The sequence below is a fragment of the Puma concolor genome, chromosome E2 (genome assembly GCF_028749965.1).
Source record: "Puma concolor isolate L17-30 chromosome E2, mPumCon1.1.hap2, whole genome shotgun sequence".
NCBI lineage: Eukaryota > Metazoa > Chordata > Mammalia > Carnivora > Felidae > Puma > Puma concolor.
This window is the reverse complement of record NC_141681.1, coordinates 19,687,660-19,714,903: the sequence shown is the minus strand read 5'-3', so window position 1 is coordinate 19,714,903 and position 27,244 is coordinate 19,687,660. Positions and strand designations below refer to the sequence as shown.

The 27,244-nt window shown below is 40.7% G+C and overlaps 2 protein-coding genes across 6 annotated transcripts in view; one reads left to right on the top strand and one right to left on the bottom strand.

Moving 5' to 3' along the window:
• KCTD19 (potassium channel tetramerization domain containing 19) overlaps positions 1-19,685 on the bottom strand; it is a 31,992-nt gene extending 12,307 nt beyond the window's left edge. For 4 of the 5 annotated variants that reach the window (XM_086689182.1, XM_086689183.1, XM_086689185.1 and 1 more), the window contains exons 1-4: positions 19,567-19,685; positions 14,433-14,729; positions 1,357-1,507; positions 330-521 (exon numbers count right to left, since the gene is read on the bottom strand). In XM_086689182.1, coding sequence (XP_086545308.1) covers positions 330-521; positions 1,357-1,507; positions 14,433-14,729; positions 19,567-19,569 — 643 coding nt within the window. In that variant the 5' untranslated portion in view covers positions 19,570-19,685. Of the gene's footprint in view, positions 1-329; positions 522-1,356; positions 1,508-7,128; positions 7,269-14,432; positions 14,730-19,566 lie in introns of those variants that run through there. The other variant, XM_086689186.1, reaches the window with a different exon arrangement.
• Positions 19,674-27,244, top strand: part of LRRC36 (leucine rich repeat containing 36) — a 51,165-nt gene continuing 43,594 nt past the window's right edge. The window contains exon 1 of the mRNA XM_025920566.2: positions 19,674-19,797. Within this exon, the coding sequence (XP_025776351.2) occupies positions 19,728-19,797 (70 nt within the window). The 5' untranslated portion in view covers positions 19,674-19,727. The remainder of the gene's footprint in view (positions 19,798-27,244) is intronic.

The window sequence follows — 27,244 nt, the reverse complement described above, 5'->3', positions numbered from 1 at the left end:
CTAGAGAGTAGCTGACTTTGGAGCCCAGCTCAGGGCCTTGTCCTTCACACCAACTCCTGTGGCCTCTGATCACTGCAGGTAGTTTCCAGTGCCCCTTCACACCCAGGCCATCCCCAAATGAACAGGGAATAATATAGCCCTGAGGCTTGTGGGAGTCTAATGCTGAGAATCTGCTAGCCTTCCAGAAGGCCCTGTCATGCTTTCACCTCCTCAACCCAGGGAAGCTCCTGAGGCCTTAAGCACCAAGCTGAGCCACCAGGGTGTGTGGGATAGGGAGGGGTGGATAGGCCCTACCTATCAGCCCTCCACCCCCAGGATAGAGCAATCACCAATGAAGCGGAATTCACTGCACTCGCACTCGATTAGGGCCACAGTTTCAGCCAGCCACAGCAGATTGTCTTCAGTCACCAGGCTTGGATACTTGGCCACTAGGTCTAGGGGCAGAAAGCAGTAGTGCACTTCCTCTTCTGTGTCTAACAATGGTGTGTCCATGAGTCCCAAAGGTGCCTTATCATGGAGGCCTGGAAGAGAATGTGCAGAGGGGCATCACCACCTCTCAGAGGTTAGGGCTCTCACTGACCCAGGGGTCCCAGCTGAAGATGGAGAGATCACCCCAGAGATGGTCCCTGCCAGGTGCCTCCTTTCTCTCTCTCTCTCTCTCTCTCTCTCTCTCTCTCCCTCCCTCCCTCCCTCCCTCTCCTGTCTGTCCGTCTGTCTCTGGATGTAACTCTAATCTCAAATGCAGGAGTGTGGTGGGGAGAAAGACACAGAAATCTATTTTTTCTATACTGAAGGGCAGTAGGTATGTTGTAACATTTTGGCTTATGTACCCAGCGTCATTAAGTTCATACTTGTTACCTGTCTAGTTTTAATTGATCAAACCAACTATTGTGACCCACAGCCAAAATAAATGCTTTTGACTCTCTTGGAAGCTCAAGACCCATCAGCAGTCGTGAATGGCTGTTCTCATGTCCCAGAGAGGCCAATCTATACTGCAAGGCATGCATCAGACAGTGATCATTTGGGGACATTCCTTGTGTGGTGGTTAGAGCTGACTTGAAAGGTTAGTGGAGTTCTCTGACTACTAGGAGGGGGCAGAATGCAGCCCAGCCTTGCCCAAGTAAAACCACTATGCAGAGAAATGAACGTGGAAGAGGATGTTTAGTTCCAGGGGGTAAGCAGCCTTGAAGAAGGCATGTGGCAAGGTACAAGATCAAAGGAGATGACGGAGAGGTGAAGAAAACATCCAGAACTAGTTCAAAAATCAGAGTATTCTCTGGATGGAAGCCACTTCTGTTAGGATGAGGAGAAGGGAAGCTGGTGTGGGCTATAGGATGGGTCAGCCTGTGGGTATACCTGTGAAGGCTGGGCTTTTTATAGGAAATTCTGAGGGTTTGCTGATACACTTCCACGTTCGCCAGTAGTTCAAAGATGCTCTCTCAGCAACAGGTATGTCTGCAGGCCGTACACGTAGGTGGTGTTTCCCTTCCTTCAGATTATCTAGAGTCTGTTAGATACAGAAAATTACTACCTTGAAAATTCTAAATCATGTAACTATCTACCAGTTCTAGGGCGAAGTACCAGGAAAGATAGTATGTGTTTTACTTTGATAAAGTGTTTTGAAATAAATTTAGTCAATCATACATAAATATAAAAATTTAGGTCTATAAGATGACATGCTAATATTCAAAATTTCAGGGACTATTTCTCTTTTTGGACTACTAATCTTTTTGGGTTATAACTTTATGCTGATTGATAGAAAGTTATCTTACATAAGCTAAAGAGTAATTTATATTTAATCATTAAAAGCTTGAGATTTTCTATCATTTCCCCTCAACAGTTTAAAAACCCTTTTGAACTGTTAGAGTTGCTGTGATCTGCTTATTGTTTGTGTTCATCCTAATCCTGGAACGTGATCTAAGCAGGGAATTGGAGGTAGCACAGGGTACCACATTTTTCAAAGCACTTTCACATACATTTGCTCATTTACCCTGACATAGCTCTGTGAGATAGATGTGGTAAATGTCTGCATTCCCATTTTACTGATGAGACAGTTGAGGTTAAAGGATTTGTGACTTGCTCAAGTAGTCTTTCACGTCCAGAGTTTCTGTACCTGAAGGAGCAAGTGACCAGGGTGGGCTGAGGCTCGAGTGGAGCACCCCAGATAGGCAGGGATGAAGCTCAGAGCAGAGGGTGGGATCATGCCACTCTTCACTCAAGGACCCATTTTCCTTCAAAAGTCCTGTACAGGGGGCAGCTTATCATAACATCAAGCCCATTTTTCCTGTACCTACTCTAGAAGAAAATAGTATTTTCCCATCAAATACTAGCAATAGCTGGAAAAGTTGTCTTTGAAAGGCATCATGTGACAACTTTTTTCTCTAAGAGCCTCAAAATCAACAGAACACCTTAGATTCAGTATGATACTAATAAAAGAACCTGCTTCGAATCTAAACTACTAGATGAAACTCTGGTGAAGCTGGTCATAGGAATCCCGAGCTTTGAGAGGGCCCTCTGGTGGCCATACCTATAAAGTGCACCCACATAACTGCTTAAACTCTGAAAGGAGACTAGAAGTGGGAGAATTCTTCCTCACTTTAGGTGGCTGGTGGACTTGTGGAAGGATTGGAAAATGTCGGGGTTGTTGGAAGTGCTTTCCTGGGAGCACTGAGTAATGGGAGAGAAGAATAGTGTGTGTGTGACACCAGAAGAGAGTCTGTCATTTATTCATTTAAGAAATGCTTGTGTATCACCAGGGCCACAGATACTGTGCCTGGACTCAAGGAGCTCTCAGTTTGAGGGAAAGATGAGAAAAGACAAGAAAACCAACAATTTACATATACTGAGATATGGGGCGCCTGGGTGGCGCAGTCGGTTAAGCGTCCGACTTCAGCCAGGTCACGATCTCGCGGTCCGTGAGTTCGAGCCCCGCGTCAGGCTCTGGGCTGATGGCTCAGAGCCTGGAGCCTGTTTCCGATTCTGTGTCTCCCTCTCTCTCTGCCCCTCCCCCGTTCATGCTCTGTCTCTCTCTGTCCCAAAAATAAATAAACGTTGAAAAAAAAAATTTTACATATACTGAGATAAGAGCCAGCATTGTTTTTGAAGTTTCAGGAGCTCCAGGAACCTAGGATTTCTTTCCACAGCACTGGAAGAAAATATAGACTTTCTTGTCCCTCTTTGCTCAGGATTGCACACAACTTTAGCTTCTATGTGAAGCTGTCAGCTATCCTGAGGAGGGAAACTGGTGAGAGATGGATTTCTGTATGAGGGAGTAGTTGGCCTCGGGCAAAGAAATAAAACTGAGGTTCTAGGAAGGTGACAGACTGGAACAGTTTCTGCATCAGTGAGTGAGCAGGATTATTGAGTTAAAATGAAATGATAACGATGATGATGATAATAATAATAAATTATATTATTATAATATATAATGTAGTATTTGTACTGAGAAAAGGGACAAAGAAAACAGTGACTGCACAGGAGGGACAGGACAGGGTGGGAAGATGGTAGGTAGAGATATACACTAAGTCACCTGCCTCTGTGCCTTGATTGTAGCTTTAAGGTGTATGGAGGTTGAGGAAGTGAGGGAGATGAGTCTAGAGCAGTAAACAAGAGCCAGAGAGTGAACAGCTCTGTAAGCTGAGCTGAGGAGTTTCATATATCTCCTGGTTAAGTGAAGCCATTGAAGGATTTAAAGCAGGAACTGTAACTTGACTGATAGTCACACTATCTCCACTCAGTCAGTCAGCAAGCCCTGTGACTCCATCCCCTGCTTTCTGCTCCACCCTCTTCCTCCTTTCCCTTTCCCCAGTCCTGGTCCTCTCATCCCCAGGTCCTTTCCATACAGTGTATCTTTCGAACATGCAAATGAGTCCAAACCAGTCTCCATCTTAAAAAACTTCGGTGCTCCCCACTACCTATGGGGCATCCAAATTCTTTTTAGCATTGCATGCGAGGTCCTTCACAATCATTGGAGGCAGCAGGATATACACAACAAGCATGGAGCCTTGAACTCAGACAGACTGGGGTTTGAATCTTGCTTGGTCACTTAAGAGCAGGCACTTTTTTTTTTTTTTTAAGATTTTATCTTTTAAGTAATCTCTACATCCAATGTGGGGTTTGAACTCACACCCCCAAGATCAAGAGTCTCACACTCTACTAACTGATCCAGTCAGGCACCCCTACCCAGGCATTTTAAAACTGAATTCTCCTAATGCCCCCCTTACACAAAGTAGGTTTTACTATTATCATTCCCTTTTAGCAAATGGGAAACAAGACCCAAGAAGAGAATGAGTACTCAGTGCCCCAAGTAAGAGGAAATGCTACAAATGGAACCCAGGATTCTAGAGTCCGTGCTCTTAACCACTGCTCTTGACCACCTGCCTCCCATCTGTCACTTAACATCTAGAAGCCTCAGGCTCCTCATAGGCAAAGTCGAGATAGTAAAATCTGGAAGATGTTGTAAGGATTAAAGGAAATAATATAATGTTAATTTCCTTTTTTTAAGTTTATTTATTTATTTTGAAGAGAGAGAGTGCAAGTGGGGGAAGGACAGAGAGACAGAGGAGGAGAGAGAGAATCCCAAGCAGACTCTGCACTGTCAGCACAGAGCCTGATACAGGGCTCAAACCCACAAACCACGAGATCATGACCTGAGCCAAAGTCAGATGCTTGACTGAAACACCCAGGTGCCCCTAATTTCCTTCCATTTAATGGTCAGATCCCAAACTACCTTTCCAGCTTCATCTTCTACCATTCTGTCTGCACTCCATCATCAGTGATACTCAAGTCCACAAAACTCCAAAGACACACCATGTTCTGTAATGACTCCTCTATTTTATATATACCATTTCCTCTTCCCAGAACACTTCTCTCCTCCCTTCACTGCCTGAAAATCCTGGAGCGTACCCTAGCTAGAGCAGGTCATCCTCTTTTGTTCCCATAGACCCTTCTGAACTTCTCCATCTGGGTCTCTGTGGCTTGATTTCAGGCCTGTTCTTTCAGGCTTTGGGAGGAAGGACTGACTTGATGCATCCCAGCTTCTAGTCTAGAACCCGATGTGTAGTAAGTGCTTAACTGCTGCGTTAAATGAAAGAATTCACATAAATGGAGAGCAAGAAGGCTGAGTCCTCTGGAAATAAAAGCAAAATGAGACATGAGGGAGCCCAAAATGAGCTGGCAGAGAAGCAGACTACATTCACAAAAACTGAGTATCCAAAGATGTTGAATATCCAAAACCACAGGAAAAGCTAACATAGGATTACAATGGGCAGTGCTCAGAGAGTTCAGAGGGCAGTGAATACAGTGATTCCAACTTGGGACCTAGAGTCCAGAGGGAAGATCTAAGGGGGAGAGGGACAAGGATGAAGGAGAAGAAGGAGACAGGATGACATGAAGAAGAGTCTCAACTTCAGTCTGATTGGTGATGGATCAAAAGATGTTGGGTGAAGTAGCAAGAAAAAAGAGTAAAACTAGGGAGAGCCTGCAAGCGACAGTGGACCATTCAAAACCCATACTAAGCTGACAGCATCAGAAGAACTTGAACTTGCCATTTGTGTTTCACTTGCAGATTCAAATCCTGAAATTCTGTCCCAATGGAGGAAACAACAGTGCCTTTGATCAACTCTGTATTGGCCATTGTGGAAGGGACCTATTGGGGGAGGGAAATCCCTGTCTGGGAGAACAACCTATTGTTCTGGGCCTAGATGGCCTTTTTGGAAGTGCTGTTTGGTACCCAGGTATATCCTGTGGGGTGGGTCAGTACTGATAGTCCAACTAGCTTGAGAGATGTATTAGCTGAGGGGAGAATGACCTATTTTGTAGACGTGAAATCTCCATTTCTTGCCATTTCTGTAAATGTGAAAGTGTGAGCTGTACCATTCTCTCCAAGAAAGGTATGTTTGAAAAATCTTAAAAAAGAAAAACATACAAATAAATCCTAAGAGATCACAATTCCTGCCAGTCAAGTCGTGCTGCATGTACTAGGCCCAGGAGCCTTAACTAGGTTGTCTTCTTTTTTTTTTTTTGAGAGAGAGAGAGATGGAGTGCAAGCAGGGGAGGTGCAGAGAGAGAGGGAGACACAGAATCCAAAGCAGGCTCCAGGCTGGCTGTGAGCTGTCAGCACAGAGCCCAATGTGGGGCTCAAACCCACAGACGGCAAGATCATGACTTGAGCCAAAGTCAGACGCTCAACCAACTGAGCCACCCAGGTGTCCCAACTGGGTTGTCTTCTAAATTCTCTCAGCCAGTCCTCGCTCTGGCTTCTAGAAACACAAGGCCTTCTTGTGGGAAGCCATTTAGGTGCTATAGGAACCCAAAGAACACATTCCCTAAACCCCTCACTCTGCTTTATTGTTCTCAATAACACCTACTTATTTATTTAACATCTGCTAGTCTCCCCTAGTAGATAAAACCTCCAATACCATGATGATCTTGCCTGGTTTGTTCTCTGCTTTATTTGCAGCACCCACAACAGTGCCTGAGGAATCTCAATACATTTTCATGGAATGAATGAAGTAATGAATGAGTGAAGAGAATTTCAGAGAGCCTAGCTTCTTAGTGTTCTTTGGGTTTGTTAACTGAAATTGTCACAGAGTATTTGACTAGTCTTCTGTGGACTTCAATTCTACTTCTATCTGCCTGAATATTACTTCTATGACTTTTACTATTCATATGCTATGACCTAGAAAGTTACTAAAGGGAGGATTTCTTTAGGGAAATATAGATATAAATTCAAATGGCTAATTACTAGCACAGGGATAATTAATGTCACTTTCGGTCTAGATAGTAGTGAAAAAATTTGTCAATCAGAAGCAATGTAAGACTAATGGCATGGGGGCAAGTGTGTGTGTGTATATGTATGGCTGCCAAAAGATGGCTGACAAATGCACTACTGGAAGAACTCTGGGACTTAATGGAGGTTTTCCAAGTACAACCAGTGCTTAGAGATGCCTTAAGCTCTGATGTGGGCTGTTGGAGGGATCTGGGGGTGGGGGAGTGGGGACTTGCAACTGTCTTGTAAAAACAAGGAAGGCCAGCATCAATCTGCAGCTCAAGGGAAGCAAGGTTAGTAGAACAAAAGGATATGCAGAACAGCTGCAATCAGCCAAGGAAGTCAAATAAGACACAAACCTGTCCCTCCACTGCCAGTTCCAGTGCCCTGACCCTGCAGAAGTAGGTTTAGCCTTCATAGGTCATCTTGGGTGCACCATTCAGTGTTCTCTCAGTGGATGTTTGTTAAACACCTGTTACAGGTTGGGTACTATGAGATACTAGAAATGCAAACATGAAAAGAATACAGGCCAGTGAGGGAGAAAGACCTATGAATACTTGATCCAAACAGAATTAACATTGATAGGTGACAGGAATTAACTCTGAGAGCAGAGAGACAAAAACTCCGCCTGGAAGTGTCAGGCTAGACTTCCCTTGGACCACATTTAGGGTAAATCTTAAAGGGGAAGCATTCTAGGAAGAAGGAACACCAAGTAAAAAGGTGTGGAGAGGTGGTGTTTGGGGTGCTTAGGGACATGGCTGGATTTCAAAGTGTGTGTGTGAGTGCCCACACAAGAACATAGGTTTGGGTATGTGTTAGGCTATGAGTCCAGGCAAGCAGTTGCCAGGTCCAGGGTTGTCCACTTACCCATATCTACAGACAAGCTACACTGTTGGGATGAATATCTACTGTTTATGTAATCTTCCTTTCCAAGACCACAGTGGTAATCTGTCTTAACATCGTGAGTAATAGAAACTGTGAGACTGTCCCTTGTCTGTTTTCTTGAAAGCATCATTTGTGTGATCAACATAAAAACTCTCTGGCTCCCTTGAACACAAGAAATGCAGGTGTATTCGGGTTGCTTGCTGGTAGCAGAATGCTTATAGGAAGAATAATTTAAGTTTCCGAGCGTAGAAGTCGCCAGATGGTGATGGAAAAGGAAACACAAGTACCATGTAGTATCATACTAAGTCCTCAGTGGGGTTCAAGGGGGCAAGTAAAGGAATCGACAGTCTGCCAAGAACTTTGAACTCTTGTGAGTGACCCTGAAGAGAAATTTCACACTGCAGTAGCAGCTATGACTCTCAACCAGGCTGATAGCTTGTGAGAGGCTTGAAGCAGTTTACATTTAGGCAAAGGGGACTCCCCAAATTACAGAGAAAGTTCTAGGAAGCACTATAATGTTAATGTACAGACCTGGAATAGCTACTCTGTACTTCCTCTGTGAACATCCAGGCTAATAGATTTACATACCAGCTTTGATGACTCCCAGATTTATACCTCTAGATCAGATTGCTCCCATGAATTCCAAAACTTACACAATTGAGCTGCCTTCTCACCATGACCACTTGGATGTTTAATAAATACCCTTTTCTTGCCTCTCAAACTTAACACATTCAAATCCTAACTCCTGATTTCTCCCCCTAAACCTGCACATTCTTTGGAATCCACCATTCATCTTACTGCTCAGTATACAAAAGAATTATCTATTCTTTCTCATTCTACCAACGATTCATTAGCAAACTGTGTCAGTTTTACCAAGATACATCCAGAATTTGAACACTTCTTTTACCACCTTAGGCCAAACTACCACTATCTTTTATCTGGATGCTATAGGAACCTCCTAACTAACTGGTCTTCCTGCTTCTTCCTGTGTCCCACTCTTCACTGGCCAGGGGTCAGCAAATTTTTTTCTGTAAAAGGGCAGAGAGCAAATATTTTAGGCTTTGAGAATATGGTTCCTGTTGCCACTATTCAACTCTGTATTGTATGTAGCTCAAGAGCAGCTATAAATAATACATAAACAAATGAGCATGGCTGTGTTCCAGTAAAACTTAATGGACACAGGGGTGCCTGGGTGGCTCTGTCAGTTGGGCGTCTGACTTCAGCTTAGGTCATGATTTCACTGCTCGTGAGTTCGAGCCTCACATCGGGCTTTGTGCTGACAGCTCAGAGCCTACAACCTGCTTTGGATTCTATCTCCCTCTCTCTCTGCCCCTGCTCATGCTCTGTCTCTCTCTCCTTCAAAAATAAATAAAATTAAAGAAAAAACTTAATGGACACTGAAGTTTAAGTTTCATATAATTTTTATGTGCCACAAAATATTTTTCTTTTGGTTTTTCAACCATCTAAAAAATGTAAAAATCAGTCATAGCTAACAGGTTGTATAAAGGTAGTGGGCTGAATTTTGTCTATGGGCTATAGTTTGATGATTCCTCGTCTAATATCAGGACAGAAGTCAATGATTTTTTAAATAGTGTTATTGAAATATATTTAATGTGAAATGTATTCACATATATAATATGAATGATAAAATCTCCAATTTAAATTGTACAGTTCAATGGTTTTTAATGTGTTCACAGAATTGTGCAATCATCACCACAATCTATTTCAACATCCTAAAAAGTAACTCTGTACCCATTAACAGTCATTGCCAATCCTGCCCACCCTAGCCTTCCCACCCTCTACCTTAGTGCCAGGCAACAGCTAATCTACTTTCTGTCTCTATAACTTTACCTATTATGTACATTTTATATAAATGGAATCATACAATATATTTGAGTCTGGCTTCTTTAACTTAGCATAATGTTTCAAAGTTTATCCTTGTTGTTACATGTATCAGTACTTCATTCCTTAAAAATTTTTTTAGGGGGCGCCTGGGTGGCTCAGTCGGTTAAGCGGCCGACTTCGGCTCAGGTCATGATCTCGCGATCCGTGAGTTTGAGCCCCACGTAGGGCTCTGTGCTGACAGCTCAGAGCCTGGAGCCTGTTTCGGATTCTGTGTCTCCCTCTCTCTGACCCTCCCCTTTCATGCACTGTCTCTCCCTGTCTCAAAAATAAATAAAAAAACGTTAAAAAAAATTTTTTTAATGTTTATTTTTGAGAGAGAGACAGAGACAGAGTGTGAGCAGGGGAGGGGCAGAAAGAGAGGGAGACACAGAATCCAGAAGGCTCCAGGCCCTGAGCTGTTGGCACACAGTGCGATGTGGGGCTCGAACTCTTGAACTGCAAGATCATGACCTGAGCCAAAGTCGGATGCTCAACTGACTGAACCACCCAGACACTTCACTTCATCTCTTTTTATTGACAAATAATATTCATTTGTATAGATGGATATACATTTGTTTGCCTATTCATCAGCTGATGAACATAAGGATTGCTTCTACTCTTTGACTACTATGAGTAATGCTGCTATGAACATTTGTCTACAAGTTTTTGTGTGGACATAAGTTTTAATTTTTCTTGGGTATATACCTAGAAGGGGAATTAACTGGGTCACATCATAACTCTTTAACTTTTTTAGAAACTGTCAGACTGTTTTCCAAAGAAACTGTACAAATTTACATTCCCATTAGCAGTGTATGAAGGTTCCGATTTCTCCACATCCTTGCCAACACCTGTTATTGCCCCCCCCCCTCTTATTTACTCATCTCTTTTGAGAGAGAGAGAGGGAGGGAGGGAGAGGAGGGAGAGAGAGAGAGAGAGGGAGGGAGGCAGATAGAGAGGGAGAGAGAGAATCCCAAGCAGGTTTGGCACTGTCAGTGCACACTGGGCTCCATCTCAGGACGGTCAGATCATGACTTGAGCCAAGATCAAGAGGGAGGCTTAACCAACTGAGCCCCCTAGGCACCCTTAGCCTGTCTTTTTGATGATAGCCATCTTAGTGGTGTGAAGTGATATCTCATTGTGGTTTGCATTTGCATTTCCCTGATGGCTAACTATGTTAAACATTTTTTCATGTGCTTATTCCCCATTTGTATATATTCTTTGGAGAAATGTCTACTCAAATCGTTTACACATTTTAAAATATGATTGTCTTTTTATTGTTTAGTTGTAAGAGTGCTTTATATATATATATTGTTTAGTTGTAAGAGTCCCTTATCAGATATGTGATTTGCAAATTTTTTGTTTTATTCTCTGGGTTGTCTTTTTCACTTTCTTGATGGTGTCCTTTGAAGCACAAAAGTTTTTAACTTTGATGAAGTCCAATTTATCTATATTTTTTCTTTGGTTGCTTGTGCTTTTGGTGTTGAACCTGAGAAACCATTGCTTAACCCAAGGTCCAATAATCTTTTAAAACTTAAATTTGATCAGTTTACTTCTTTAAGTATCTCCCAAAACTACCTATAGCATTTGGAATAGATCTTATATCTTTAATGTGGCCTGTAAGACTCTGTAAGATCTGCCCCCTGGCTTCCTCTGACCTCACCATCTATCTACCTTCGATCTTCTACCTTTCATTGTACCAGCCTCTGAGATTGCCTCTTTCAAGTCACTCTAACCTCAGGGTGTTTTTATGTGCCTTTCCTTATGCCTGGAAGCTCTTAACTCAGACATCAGCATGACTTATTTCTCCTGCAGGTTTTGCTCAAATGTTGCCTTGTCATTGAGGCCCACCCTTACCACTCTTTCTAAAGGAGTAGCTTCCTTGGTCTCAGTCACTTGCTATCTCCTTTCCACATACTACACATTTGTACATTTAAAAACAAGCAGGTTAGATATAAATGTTTTATTCTTTCAACTAAGCTCCAATACTACAAGGGCAGTGACTGACAGAATAAAAACTACACGCACAAAAAGAAAATCATATAAGCACATTCTGAAACCTCAAGAAGTCCTACAATACAGAAATGCCCTCTTCCTTCACTATTACACATGAAGCACTGCTCTATTCTTCAGTATTTACCTCTACCTGACATTGTATGGCTATATGGTTCATTCCTATATCTCCAGTGCTTGGCCCTTGATTGGTGCTCAATACACAATAAATGTTACACTTGGAATCAAGCGTAGATAGATTCTGAGTGTAATAGATACTGAGTGTGTCCTTTGGAGGCCAAAGCTACAGACTGAAAGGAGTTAGAGTGGGCAGGTGAAGAAGGGTGGGAAAGAGAAAGAGTGGAAATGTGGGGGGATAAGGAGTGGTGGAGAGTATAGCAGCAGTGTGAGACAAGGTGTCTGTACTCCAGAAGCTTCCCATCTCATTCTGATGGTTTGCTCTTCTACATGGCTTTCCAAAAAAAGCCTACTGTGTAACAGAAAATTCTGAGTAAGATATGTGATCTGCTGAGTGTGTAGTAACTTTAGTTACTTTAGCCATTAGTTAGCAGGTGGCAGAGTCCCATTTTTTTTACTAGGAGTTAAATCTGAGGGATGCTACAGTGAGGAGTGCCAACACTTAAGAACAGTTTAGATATGTGCTAATATGATAGCCATTAGCCATATGTGACTACTGAGTACTTGAAATGCAATCATCTGAATCTGAGGTGTATTATAAGTATAAAACACATCAGATTTTGAAGATTTAGTACAAAAAATGTAAAATATATCAGTTTTAAAATACTTATTACATGTTGAAATGATAGTATTTTTTTTTAATTTTTTTTTTTAACATTTATTTATTTTTGAGACAGAGAGAGACAGAGCATGAACGGGGGAGGGGCAGAGAGAGAGGGAGACACAGAATCAGAAGCAGGCTCCAGGCTCTGAGCCATCAGCCCAGAGCCCGACGCGGGGCTCGAACCCACGGACCGCGAGATCGTGACCTGAGCCGAAGTCGGACGCTCAACCGACTGAGCCACCCAGGCGCCCCGAGATGATAGTATTTTAAGTATATTGAGTTAAATAAGATATATTAAATTTAGTGTCACTTTTTAATTTTTTAAATATGGCTGCTGAAAGTTTAAAATTACTTGTGACATCTTATTTTTATTGGTTCATACCATGTTTTTCTTAAAGCCCACAGGAATAATTTCTGGTACCCAAAATGTTTTCAGTAAATACTGGCTGAATGAATTAAATTGCGCTGCCTGCGGAAAGTCTTTAGACTAATAATTGGAAAATTCCATTTTCTCCAAGCAAAGCATCTGTACATTTATGAAAGAACCTGAATATATGGGCAGGCCTTAGCAATGGGGAAAGTGATGGAAATGTGTGAGACTGTTGATTTGCTTGAGATGGCCATTGATTCTTCAGCTGTATTTATACTCTTCTTCAAAGAATAAACATCACTTCAGTTAGCCCAGCCTAAATGTTTATTTCTTTGAAAACACTATTTCCAAAACATAAGCACTTGTTTTATTATATCTTTTAGGGAGGCAGATCCACATGATTCTTCAAATACTTCTGCTCACACAACTTGGAACTTGGGAACTGGACCAGCTCATTGGCCTCTAAGTTGCTACATCCCATTCTGAAGTTGCTTCCCAGACAGATGTTGTTTCAATGGGAAGTGAGGACAGGAAAGGACTTAAAGGGCTTTATAAACTGTTTGTATAATAGGCTTGTGTTCTTTAAAATGGTTCAAAAATTGCCTTGATCTCTTTGATTTTCTGCAATGAACAAATGATTCCCTTCTTTTCCTCACAAAATGGTGCCTTGGCATAAAGTCATCAGTAATCCTGACATGTGAGGCCATTTAAGTAATTTTGAAGCCACTTGTAAGCAATTCTAGCACTCCACTCCAGGGGTAGTTGAAAAAAATTTTGTTTCAGGTGGGTAGCTTTAAACAAATAAAAAGAAGGGGTGCCTGGGTGGTTCAGTCGATTAAGCATCTGATTCAGTTCAGGTCATGATCTCATGGTTTCATGGAATCGAGCCCCACATCTCCCTTGAGACTCTCCCTCTTGAGACTCTCCCTCTTTCTCTGCCCCAGCCCTGCTTGCTCTCTCTCTCTCTCTCAAAATAAATAAATAAACTTTAAAAAATAAAAGAAAAATAAATGAAAAGAATACTACCATCAACTTGCATTGGAGTATGTGAAGGGTTTTGATTTCCAAATACATAGTAACTTATGAAAAAAAACATTAAATTACTTAGAAAGGAATATCTATAAAAACACACAGTATGAAATGTTCTTATTCCTATATGACCCAAACATGCACTGTCTATTTCAATTTTCTTCTAAGATGTGTTGGGGAGGCACAGCTGGTAGTGCCCTAAGCTGAACTGTGACTTGCTGGCTCAGTGCTTGTGGAGATGGAGTAAACAACACTTTGTCCAGACAGTGGAATTAATATGGAGCATGGCCAATGGTCCTTTCTAGCCATAATATTTAGCTTTTCTAGTTAAAAAAAAATCATTGTCCAAAAACTAAGAATAAACTACTTAAGAGAAGCTACAGAAGTGGTTTCTGTAGTTAGGAGGAAAGTTAAGATTCAAGAAGAATCTTAAAATAGGATTTTCAAAAGTCAAGGGCACCCTCTCAGCAGTTGGTTAAGTCCTATCCTGGGTCTGTGGTGGGTACTGGTATAGATAAGGCAGAGTCAGGATGAAAGCCTTTATTCAGGACATGCATTTCCAGTGTATTATTTATTACTTTAACTCACTCATCACACTTCCCCATTAACAGGGTCATCCCAGAAACCAGTATTTGAAAGGACACAACATTTAGTGCTATAAGGCCTATGTTACTGATCACTCCTGGAAGACAAGAGTATCTTACCTGCAGCAAAGGCATCAGCTGCAAACCCAGTGCTTGCTCATAGAGTAAGTTCAGTTCAGCACAACTGGAGAAGGAGAGTTTGGAGGTGTAGAGGTAATAGTGCACGTGCCTAAATGTGGAACCATCTCTGTCGATGAATAGCCTCTGGCTTTCCAAAGAAGTCAAGGCTGAAGCCTCTTTCCACAGCAAGGAGTCTGGGAACTGAGCAAGTTTACTTCTGGGAACTGAGAAATGCCAGCCCCCAACGTTGAAATGAAACAAATCCTCTGCTGATTCATGAGGCATGCCAGGCTCCTCCTAAAGGGAGAATGAAAACAGAGCTATGCAAGAAAAAGAAACAAAAAGCGTCCATACTGAAATGGAAGAAGTAAAACTATCTCTATTTGTAGATGATGTGATCTTGCATATAGAAAATCCTAAGGAATTCACTAGAAAATTATGAGAAATGAACTCAACGGGGTGAAGGGTATAGATCAATATATCATCAATTGTATTTTTATATACTAGCAATGAACAATCCAAAAATGAGATTAAGAAAACAATATATCAAAAAAAAAATATTTAGGAATACATTTACAAAAGAAGTGTAATACTTGTACTCTGAAAAGTTCAAAACACCGTTGAAAAAAAATTTTTTTTAATTTTTTTAATGTTTTTATTTATTTTTGAAGGAGAGAGACAGACAGAGCATGAGCAGGGGAGGAGCAGAGAGAGAGGGAGACACAGAATTCGAAGCAGGCTCCAAGCTGTCAGCACAGAGCCCGATGTGGGGCTGGAACACACAAACTGTGAGATCATGACCTGAGCCAAAGCCAGACGCTCAACCAACTGAGCCACCCAGGCGCCCCTGTTGAAAAAAAAAATTTAAAGACCTAAGTAAATGGAAAAACATCTCATATTTATGAATCAGAAGACTTAATACTGCTAAGACTGCAATACCCTCCAAATTGATCTATAGATTGAACACAATCCCTATAAAAATTCCAGCTGCCTTTTTTCTGCAAAAATTGACAAGCTGATGTTAAAATCCATAGGGAAATACAAAGGACGCAGAATAATAAAAAAAAAAAATCTTGAAAAAGGAGAATGAAATTTGATGATTCATACTTCCCACTTTCAAAACTAACTAAAAAGGTATAGTAATCAAGATAGTGTGCTATTAGTGTAAGGAAACATATGGTTATGAATTTGATAAGGGAGTCAAGCAATTCAATGGGTAAAGAATACCTTTTCAAAAAATGATGCTAGGACAATTGGACATCCACATGCAAAAAGAAAACCAACTAAACTAAAAACCCTACCTCACACCATACACAAAAATTAATACTAAGTGGGCCAAACCTAAAAAATAAGAGCTAAAAATATAAAACCTTTAGAAGGAAACACAAAATCTTTATAATCTTGGATTAGGCAATGCTTTCTTAGATAAGATACAAAATGACAAGTGAAATAAATAAAAGTCCATCAAAATTAAAAATGTTTGCGCTTCAAAGGACACCATCAAGAAAGTAAAAAGACAACCCATATGATAGATCAAAATATTCACAAATCACATATCTAATAACTTGTATTTAGACTACATAAAAAACTCTTACAACTCGAGTGCCTGGGTGGCTCAGTCAGTTAAGCAGTTAAGCATTCCACCTTTGGCTCAGGTCATATCTTGTGGTTTGTGAGTTCAAGGCCCATGTTGGGCTCTGTGCTGACAGTTCAGAACCTGGAGCCTACTTCAGATCCTCTGTCTCCCTACTCTTGCTCCCCCCTCCACACTATTCCCCCTCCCCCACCGCTCTTGCTCTTTATCCCTCTCTCAAAAATAAACATTTTTTTTTTTAAAAAGAACTCTTACAATTCAATAATAGAAATAAGATGAACAAGCAAATTTAAAGGGAGGCGGGTAAAAACTCTAAAAAGACATTTCTTCAAAGTAGATACACAAATGTCAATAGCACATGAAATGATACTTAACATCAGTAGGTATCAGCGATATGCAAATCAAAACTTGCAGTGAGATACCACTTCACCACCCAGTAGGAGGACCTGAATCAAAGTGATAGTTAACAAGTGTTGACAAGGACTGGAGAAATCGGAACTCCTTTACACTGCTGGTGGGAGTGTAAAATGGTGCAGCTGCTCTGGAAAACAGTTCAGTGGTTCCTCAAAATGTTAAATACGTAGTTACTATATGGCCCAGCAATTCCACTTCTAGGTATAAACTCAAGAAAAATGAAAACCTAGGTCTACACAAAAACTTACAGACAAATGTTCATAGAAGCATTATTCATAACAAACAGTAGAAACAACCCAATGTCAATCAACTGATGAATGAATAAACAAAATGTAGTGTATCCATACAATGGAATATTATTTGTCAATAAAAAGGAAGTACCGATATGTGCTACAACTCAGATGAAACCTTGAAATGTTATGCTAAGTAAAAGAAGGCCAGCAACAAAAGACCACATATTACATGATTCCATCTATGTGTAATGTGCAGAATAGGCAAATTTGTAGAGAGTAGATTAGTGGTGGCTCAGGGTTGGAGAGGTTGTGGGGGAAATGGGCAGTGGCTAGTAACAGGTATGGAATTTCCTTCTCAGATAATGAAACTTGTAAAATTGATTGTGGTACTACTTGCACAACTCTGTAAGTATACTAAAACCCACTGGATTGTAAACTTTAAAATGGTAAATTGTAGTATGGGAATTATATGTTAATAAAGCCATTTAAAAAAGAGAATTATGAGGAAGGCACTCCCCACCCCACTGAGCGTATGCAGAGCTCTCTTGGGGTCATACCTGCAGAGACATCACATTATTGAGGCCATAACAGGAGAGCTGAATGCTGTGGTTTCCTTTTAATATATACAAAGACAGCAAAGATCATTAACCTTCCTCAGCTCATTGTTAAAAGTTCAAGGTTATCTATTCGTAAGTGAATTGTCTATTTTGCCTTAAGATGGCCTAGCTTATCAACACTATAGAAAAGTAGAACATATAAACATACAAATCATCAAACATACACATCATCTGTTTCAGATTTTAAAATAAACACTCAAGGAGCACTACTCTTGTAAACAAAATTTAAAAGCTGGCAAATAGTACATAAAATAATACCTAAAAAAGAACCATAAAACAATTTTGAATTCTAGGTAAAAATTATGCATGCTGAAGCAACTGGGGTGCAATGTATTGATACTTACAACATTTTGAAATGCATCAAAAAGCAATGTGGATTGATAAAGGGATAAATACATGGACATGTGATAAAACATATACAGCAAAATATTAACTATAGAATCTAGGTGGTGACTATATAGTTCTTTCAACCTATCTAAATGTTTCAAAATTTGCATTAAAATGGTGGGGGGGAAAAGTGTTAAAGAGGTGGTTGTTTAAGAAAGGAAAACCCCACTTCAACAAAACCTGCATCTCCTATTTTAATAGTTGAGGAAGGCAAATAAATGCATGCAACAAAGAAGGGGGTGGAGTTCTTTTATAATAAGCCTGGTCTAAATATTCATATATAAAGAAGAACAATTATATATGCCATATTTGAGGCTAGAAGAGTTAAAGGGGCCATGAGAAAGATTACAAATTTTTAAATGGTGCCATGATTCACAGAACCAGAGGAAGAAAAGCCCATCTAATGAGCTAATCTAGGCTTTTGAGCCCTGGCCTTCTTAAACATGGCTAAGGCTGAACATGACAAACTGATGGTAACTTAGGTCCCCACCTAGACCAGAAAGCATAAACATGCAAGGACTCTTGATTTTACTTTCTGTTGTCCTTAAAGGTGACTAGCTGGTTGAGAGCTCAGTGTAAGTGCTCCTAGTGTATGGATTTGGGCTGCCAGAGAAAACCCACTAGCTCCTTGAAGCTGAGTCACAGTTCTGTTCTCCTCTTTTGTTATTAAGGATAGGGTTTGACAGGGGCGCCTGGGTGGCTCTGTCGGTTAAGCGTCTGACTTTGGGTCAGGTCATGATCTCCTGGTTTGTGGGTTTGAGCTCCGTGTCAGGCTTTGTGCTGACAGCTCGGAGCCTGAGCCTGCTTTGGAATCTGTGTCTCCCTCTCTCTCTGCCCCCAACCCACTCGCATTCTGTCTCTGTCTCTCAAAAATAAATAAATATTTTTAAAAATTAAAAAAAAAAAAAAGGATAGGCTTAGGGGTTGTGGAAGGGGGGATGGGCTAATTGGGTAAGGGGCATTAAGGAATCTACTCCTGAAATCACTGTTGCACTATATGCTAATTTGGATGTAGATTAAATAAAATAAAATAAAATTTAAAAAAGGCTTTGACAAGAGTGTATTGGCTCAAGAGCTTGCCTCCTTCTTACACATATATGTCCTATCCACAGGTGAGCTCTCAAGAGGTGCCCGCTGAAGTGAAGGTAGGAGTTAAGGGTATGGCTGTTCTTTCTAGAGTTTTTTTCCCAAAGACTGCACAGGAGTTTGTTAGAACTATCCCAGTCTGGGAAGAGCCCTCGGTCATAGGCAAGCTTGAGGATCTGTAGTACTTGAAGGGCAAAAGGCTTCTTGTCAGACTGACTACAGGAAATGGGGTAGCCCTAGCATAATCATCTCTACCCCATTCCAAAGAGTATCTCTCTTTTCCACACTGATCCCTATTTCCCAAAGAAGCGCCTTCCAAATCAATTTCTAGAGCTAGAACTAGCCCATGATCTAAAGACAGGACTTCAACTCCCCACAGCCAAATTCCCCAACGGTTCAGATCTGGGGCTCCCTCCCTATCATGCCTCAGAGAGCTGCCTCCCACCCCCTACCCCAATCCTTCAGATCTGGACACCAGTTCATTCACACGGCCGTCACTGCCTGGCCTCAGTGTCAACAGCTCCAAGCACTGAGATATGAAGACCTTCACCTCTCCAAGAGGCACACCACCAACCCCTCAGACCTGAAGTTCCCCAAATCCTCAGAGCAGAACACTTCATCCCTCAAAACAGGAGCATTCTTCCAGTTCCTCAGAGCCAGCCCCTACATCCTACAAAGCTGGGGCCATAACTTACCCCACATCCCAGAGCTACGTCCCTAACCCCAAAGCTCTAATCCTCGACCGCAACGCCACCCTATCTGCTTTATTGTTTTTGGTGCCCCCGCCAGGGATGGCTCCATACCATAGTCGGGACTCCTGAGGCTGGCGGGCAGGCGCGTGACCTGGGCAATAACGGCCCGGAGGAGATCGGCCGCTCGCGCGGGGGGCGGGGCCTGGTAGGGGGCGGGGCCTGGCGCGCGCCAGCCCGTCTCGCGGGCGGAGACAGGTGAGAGGCGGACTGGGATGGCGGAGCAGTGGGATCTGGACGAGGAAGGCGTCCGCCGCCTGGGGGCGCTGACCCTGGAGCAGCCCGGTAGGGCCAGGCTGGGAGGGCTTGTGCCGGGAGTTTGGGGTCTGAGGCTGAGGGGAGAAAACTGAGGTGGAAGCTGGGAAACCTGAAGTGGACGCGGGGGAAGGGTGGCGAAGGAACGGTCCCTGAGGCGGACGAGAGGTTACTGAGGCAAAAGAGTTACACTAAGGTAGAGGTGAAGGAAGTAAATAACCTGAGTCTGGGGAGGAGGGCGAGAAATTGAAGGAGAGGAATGGAGTCTGAAGTGGAGAAGGAGAAACTAGATTAACGGGACATTGAGGCCAGGAACACAAAACTGGACAGAGTCTGAACTAGCGGAAGAAAACGGAGCCCCAAGAGGGGCATTGATGGGAAAAGGGACGCGCTGAGAAGCGACTTTGAGGTCGTGGTGCTCCTGAGGAGGCACGAAGGGAGTTCATTTTGGCATTTTCTGAAATTTCAGACCCAGGAGGGCTTTTCCTGTTTGGGGCAAAATGGAAAAGGGTGTTTCCTTCATCAACCCTTCTCTTCGTCCAGTCTCAGCCTCAAGAGCTTGGCCATTTCTTTAGTCCACCAGGATGCGTGGCACTCAGAAAGGGGCCTGTTGTGAAAGCAGTGGCAAGCCGCTCATCTTTCAGGGCGCTTATGGCAGTGCCCCAGCCTTGACTTCGTCCTGGAGGTGCAACTGGCTGAGTGACTGCAGACCCCACCTTTGACCTGGGGTCTAACTCACACAGATTGTTTTCTGAGTTTCTAGGAATAGAAATGTTGGGAAAGTTATCAGCATTCCTACTTCAACTTTTATTCCTACTAAATTTACTGTATCATTAACGCCAGGTCCTGAGTTAAACGCTTCCCCTCCCACCTCCTGCAATATTTAATCCCCATAACAAACCTATAAAGCAGATGCTGTTATTGTGCCTGTTTTACAGGTGGTTTAAAATTTAGGTTTAGACTTCTGCCCAAAGTTTCCCAGCCCAAAGTGACACAGCTGGGGTTTATTAACCCAGGACCCTTGAGTCCAGAGCCTGTGCTTTAACCATAACAAAAAGTTGCCCTTCTTGCTTCCTCTAGTACTTTTTATTTGTGGGGTATGACATAATTTGGTTTTATTTTATTTAAAACATATTAATTAGAGGCACCTGGGTGGCTCAGTGGGTTAAGCATGTGACTCTTGATTTCCTCCCAGGTTATGATCTCACCCTCATGAGATCAGCCCTCGCAGAGCACCACCTCCCCCCACCAACGCCAGGGGTGGAAGCTGCTTAAGATTTTCTCCCTCTCCCTCTGCCCCTTCTCTGCTTATGCTGTCTCTCTTTCAAAAAATTTTTTTATTATTTAAAATTTATAAAAATTAGGGCATGCTAGTAACAAACATTACATGAGTGAACAAAGAGGGTATTAATCTTTCCTTCCTCTGGAAATCCCTCCACCCCAGCCAAAGGTAACTGTTTGGTGTGTGTATAAATAGACTCATGCAGATGTTTCAGGTTTGGCTTTTCTTTTCCAAACTACTTTGAACTCCCCTATTTTACAAGTTAGGTAAGAAAAGCTTTATTGGTTTGATATGCTTCTGTATTTTTCTTGCCTTTAAAAAAAATATATTGATTCGGTTTTATTTGGTGGAGGGGCATGTACTTACATTCTCTAGCTAGAACAATATATGGCAGATTTTTAGTTATTTTGTTTTTGTTTGTTTCCTAGTTTTATTACAATCATTTGAATAACAAAATTGTGCTCATTCTGATAATTCAAACAATGCAAAAGTATCTAAAGTGAAAGAATATTATTCCCTCTCCCTCTTTCCATACCTCTTCCAATATTTATAGAAACGTATACATATAGGCATCTTTTTTTTTTTTTTTAAGGAATAAGAGCATCTATATTCTTTGGAAATTTGCTTTTTAAAAAACCTATCAACAAAACAGACATTTTTCAATTAAATTAATGTGTTGGTATATGCATTATAAAATTATGTGAGAAATCACAGTGGTCATCTTTGGAGAGAAAGGCTTTTACTTTTATTCTGTACTTTTCTGTACTGTTGGAATTTTCTGGCCACTCTTTCTTTTTAATGTCCAAAGGGATAATCTTGTGGTGCAGTTACAGATTGTGTTGTATGTTTGTTTTTTGGTATATTTCTCTGTCCTAAAAAAATTCCCATAAATGTTTAAGTTATCCTTTGTCATGCAGAAAGTTTCCATCTTAAGGTAATCAAGTTTATTTTTCCTTATGATTTGTGATTTTTGTGTCTTATTTATGAAGTTTTTCCCTACACTGATGAATAATTTTTTTTTCTAAAAATTCTGCAGCTTTGCTCTTCACATTAAGTCTAATCTACCTAGAATTTATTTTTATATATGAGGTGTGACTTGGTATAATTGTATTTTTTTTAATACTGATAGCCAGTTTCTCTGGAACCTATTTATAGTATCTCTGCTGTATTCCAAGTTCCTTTGTAAACATGGGTCTATTTCTAGGCTCTCTGTTCTGTTCCGCTGTTCTGTTTGTCTATTTCTACACCAATATCACCCTTTTGTAACTATCATGGCTTAGCAGTAGGTTTTGATTACACTTTACTTTCCTCTTTTCTCCTTCAAAGTCATGTAGGTTATTCTTGGTCCTTTATTCTCATTTAGAATTTTAGAATCAGCTTGTCAGTTTTCATGAAAACATTTTAAGCAGGGGTGTGTCCTGATCTAATACTTATTTTTAAAATATGACTCTCACCCATTAGAAGCCTGTTACAGTCGTCCAGATAAGAGATAATGAATAGCTTGGACTGGGAGGATGACAATGGAGATAAAAAGAAATGGACAGAGTCAAGGTGTGTTTTGTGGGTAGACCGGACAGGATTTACAAAAAAAATTGAATATGGAACACAAGGAAAGGGAAGATTCAAAAGTAACACTTAGCCTTGGCTTAAGTTATTGCTACATGGATGATGGTGCTATTTAGAGAGATCTCCCTAGAGAGCAAAGACTATGGGAAAGATTGGTTTGGGGAAGGGGAATCAAGAGTGCTGTTTTAAACATGTTAAGCTTAAAATACCAACTAGACATTCAAATGTGAGAATTTTAGTAGGCAATTGGATATACAAGTCTGGATCTCAGAGGAGAGAAGTCGGGGTTAGAGATGTAAATTTGGGGAGACATTAGCAAATAAATAAGTGGTATTTAAAGCAATGGGACTGGATGAACTCACCTAACTAGAGAATATGGATGGAGAACAGAAGAAGGTTTAAGACTCGTTTTGGGGCATTTCAGTGTTTAGAGGTTGAATAGAGAGGGAAGAACATGGTGTCTTGGAATTTAAGAAATGATAGTACACCAAGGAAGTAATAGCTGTGCCAAATGCTACTGACAAGCTAAGAAAGCAGAGAAGTATCCGTTAGATTTGGCAACATGGAATTCATTGGTCACTTTAAGGGGGTTTCTGGAGAATGGGGAGGAAGGCCAGCCTGGGTTGGTATGAACAGGGAATGATAGGGGTGCCTAAGTGGCTCAGTCAGTTGAGCGTCCAACTCTTGATTTAGGTTCAGGTTATGATCTGATCGAGCCCTGAGTTCATGGGATCGAGCCCTGAGTAGGGCTCTTCGCTGCTTGGGATTCTTTCTCTCCCTCTCTCTCTCTCTGCCCCTCCCCCTTTGTTCTCTTTGTCTCTCTCAAAATAAATAAGCTTTAAAAAAAAAAGGGGAATGATATGTGAGGGAGAAGAGAGAGTGAAGGTAAGAACCTTTCCTGAGAAATTTGGTTATAAAAGAGGACACAAAAGTAGAATATTAGTTGAGGGATATGATGTGGGATCAAGAACAAGTCTTTTAAAGGCACAATATACTAGAACATATTTGTATGCTGCTAATAATTATTTCGTAAAGAGAGAAAATATATAATTATATACTTTTTTGGCTTTAAAAAATAATTCCATTAATTTAGTATATAGGTAATATATTGTTTTAAGTTTATTCATTTTCGAGAGAGAGAGAGATGGGTAGGGGCAGAGAGAGAGAGAGAGAGAGAGAGAGAGAGAGAGAGAGAGAGAGAAAGAATCCCAAGAGAAAGAATCTGACGGTGCAGAGCCTGACTAGGGTTGTGATCCCACAAACCATGAGATCATGACCTGAGCCAAAATCAAGAGTTGGACGCTTAACTGACTGAGCCACACAGGCACCCCACCTCACTCCTATTTCTGCCCACCCCTAAGTCTGTCTTCTACATGGATGATGAACAGACTGAACTTCTAAGACATAGACATGATTAAGAGCTCCTTTCTTTCTTTTTACTATTATCTTTTTCAGAATGTCCTGTAGTTGTAGTCATTTATGTGTAATTTCTGACAACCAGTAATCTTTTAAAAATTTTTTTTGAAAAATTTTATTTATTTTTTTAAGCTTATTTATTATTTGAGAAACAGATCATGTGTGTTAGTGGGAGAGGGGCAGAGAGAGAGAGACAGAGACAGACAGAATTCCACTACCAGTGTGGAGCCCAACGTGGGGCTCAAACCCACAAACCTTGGGACCATAACCTGAGCCAAAATCAAAAGTCGGACACTCAACCAACTGATTAAAAGTCTTTTAATTGAGATAATTGACATATACCATTATAAACTAGTCACCTTTTTCAGAATGTTATATAGTTGGAATCATACAAGTAACCTTTTCAGACTGGCTTCTTTCACTTAGCAATATGTATTTAAGGTACTTTCATGTATTTACATGGCTCAATGGATAGCTCATTTCTTTTTATTGCTGAATAATATTCCACTGTGTGGAGGTACCATAGTTTGTTTATCCATTTACTTAATGAAGGACTTCTTGGTCACTTCTAAGTTTGGGCAGTTATAAATAAAGCTACTATAAACATTCAGGTTTATGGATTTAAGCCTCTATGTATAGGTGCTATAAACATAGAGGGGTCTGTGTGGACATAAACTTTCAAGTCACTTGAGCAAGTATCAAGGCACATGATTGCTAGATCATTGGGTAAGCTGTGTTTTGCTTTATCAGACACTGCCAAGCTGTCTTCCAAAGTGGCTACACCTTTGCATTCCACCGGCAATGAATGAGAGTTCCTGTTAACGCATACTATGGTCTGAATATTTGTGTGCCCCCTCTCCATTTGTATGTGGAAATCCTAATGCCTAATGTGATGATATTAAGAGGTGGGTCCTTTCAGAGGTAATTGGGCCATGAGGGCACAGCCTTTATAAAAGAAATTAATGACCTTATAAAAGAGGCCAGAGAGAAAGCTCCCTTTCCCCCTTCCACCATGTGAGGATACATGGCTAAGTAGGTAGTCTGCAACCTGGAAAAAGGCTTTCACCAGAACCCAACCATGCTGACACCCTGATCTTGGACTTTTAGACTCCAGAACTGTGAGAAATAAATGTTTGTTGTTTATAAGCCACTCTGTGGTATTTTGTTATAGCAGCCCAAACAGACAAAGACATCCCACATCCTCACCAACATTTGGCTGTCAGTGTTTTGGATTTGGGCCATTCTAATAAGTATATGGTTGTATCTCACTTTTAATTTGAAATTTCCTAATGACTTATAATGTTGAGTATATTTTTATATGTTTGTTTGCCAGCTGAATATCTTCTCTGGTGACGTTTCCAACTGTTTTGCCTATTTTTTAATTGAGTTTTTTGTTTCTTAATGTTGAGTTTTAAGAGTTCTTTGTATATTTTGGATATCAGTTCTTTCTCGATATGTGCTTTAGATATATTTTCTCCCACTCTGTATCTTGTCTTTTCATTATCTTAACAGTGTGTCAGTGTCTTTTGAAGAGCACAGGTTTTAAATTTTAATGAAGTCCCACATTTCTCTTTCATGGGTCATGCTTTTAGTGTTGCATTTAAAAACTTATTGCCAAACCCAAGCTCACCTAGATTTTCTTTTGTGTTATCTTTTAGAAGTTTTATAGTTTTGTGTTTTACATTTAGGTCCATTTTGAGTTAATTATTGTGAAAGTGTCTAGATTCTTCTCCCTCCCCCTCTTCTTCCACCTCCTCCTCCTCCTCCATCTGTAGATGTCCAGTTACACTAGTGTTCTAGCACCATTTGTTGAAAGAATATCCTTTTTCCACTGAATTGGCTTTACTCCTTTGTCAAAGATCAGTTGACTGTATATGTGTAGGTCTATTTCTGGACTCTGTTCTGTCCATCAGTCTATTTGTCTTTTTTGCTTTCTTCCAACTCCACACTGTCTTGATTATTATAGCTCTACAGTAAGATTCAAAGTCAGATAGTACCAGTCTTCTGACTGTTTTCCTCCCTCAATGTTGTATTGAGTGTACTGAGTCTTGCTTTTATACATAAATCTTAGAATCAGTTTGTTGATATTTTCAAAATAACTTGCTGGAATATTATTCCTTTTTATGACTAATATTCCCTTGTATGGATACACATGCACACACACATACACACACACATATGCACACCCCACGTTTTGTTTATCCATTCATCCATTAATAGACATTTGGGTTGTTTCCATCTTTTGGCTATTGTGAATAAAGCTGTTTTGAATATGGGTGTATACATACCTGTTAGAGTTCTTGCTTTCAGTTCTTTTGGATATATACCCAGAAATAGAATTGTTTTAGTGTTTTGGTTTTTTTTTTGCTCTAATCTTCATTTTTAAAAAAAAAATTTTTTTTTAACGTTTGTTTATTTTTTTGGGACAGAGAGAGACAGAGCATGAACGGGGGAGGGGCAGAGAGAGAGGGAGACACAGAATCGGAAACAGGCTCCAGGCTCTGAGCCATCAGCCCAGAGCCTGACGCGGGGCTCGAACTCACGGACCGCGAGATAGTGACCTGGCTGAAGTCGGCCGCTTAACCGACTGCGCCACCCAGGCGCCCCTCTAATCTTCATTTTTGAAATGACCTTTTATTATTGTTTGAATTCTATCTTTATTTTCAAATTTTCCTTTTCTTTCCAATAATTGTTCTGAATTTTTCTATTTCTAATTTACATTTTTCAGCAGTTTTTAAAGTTTTTGGTTTCAGAATTCCTTTACACTCTTAAAAATATGAATTTCAAAGGGCTTTTGTTAATGTGGACTATATCTACTTATGTTTACTATATTTAAAATTGAAACAGAAAAAATTTAAATATCTATTTATTAATTCCTTAAAAGATAACCATAACATATCCATTACATTAACATTACATTATATTAACATAAATAATGTTTTTGAAAAATAACTATATTTTCCAAAAAAAATAGAGTGGCATTCTTTTATATTCCTACAAATACCTTTAATGTCTTTAAAATTTTTTTTTCTATGTTTATTTATTTTTGAGAGCAAGAGAGAAAGAGCATGAACAGGGTAGAGGCAGAGAGAGAGGGAGACACATGTCCAAAGCAGGCTCCAGGCTGTGAGCTGTCAGCACAGAGCCCGATGCGGGCTCTCAGACTGTGAGACCATGACCTGTGCTGAAGTCAGTCGCTTAACCAACTGAGCC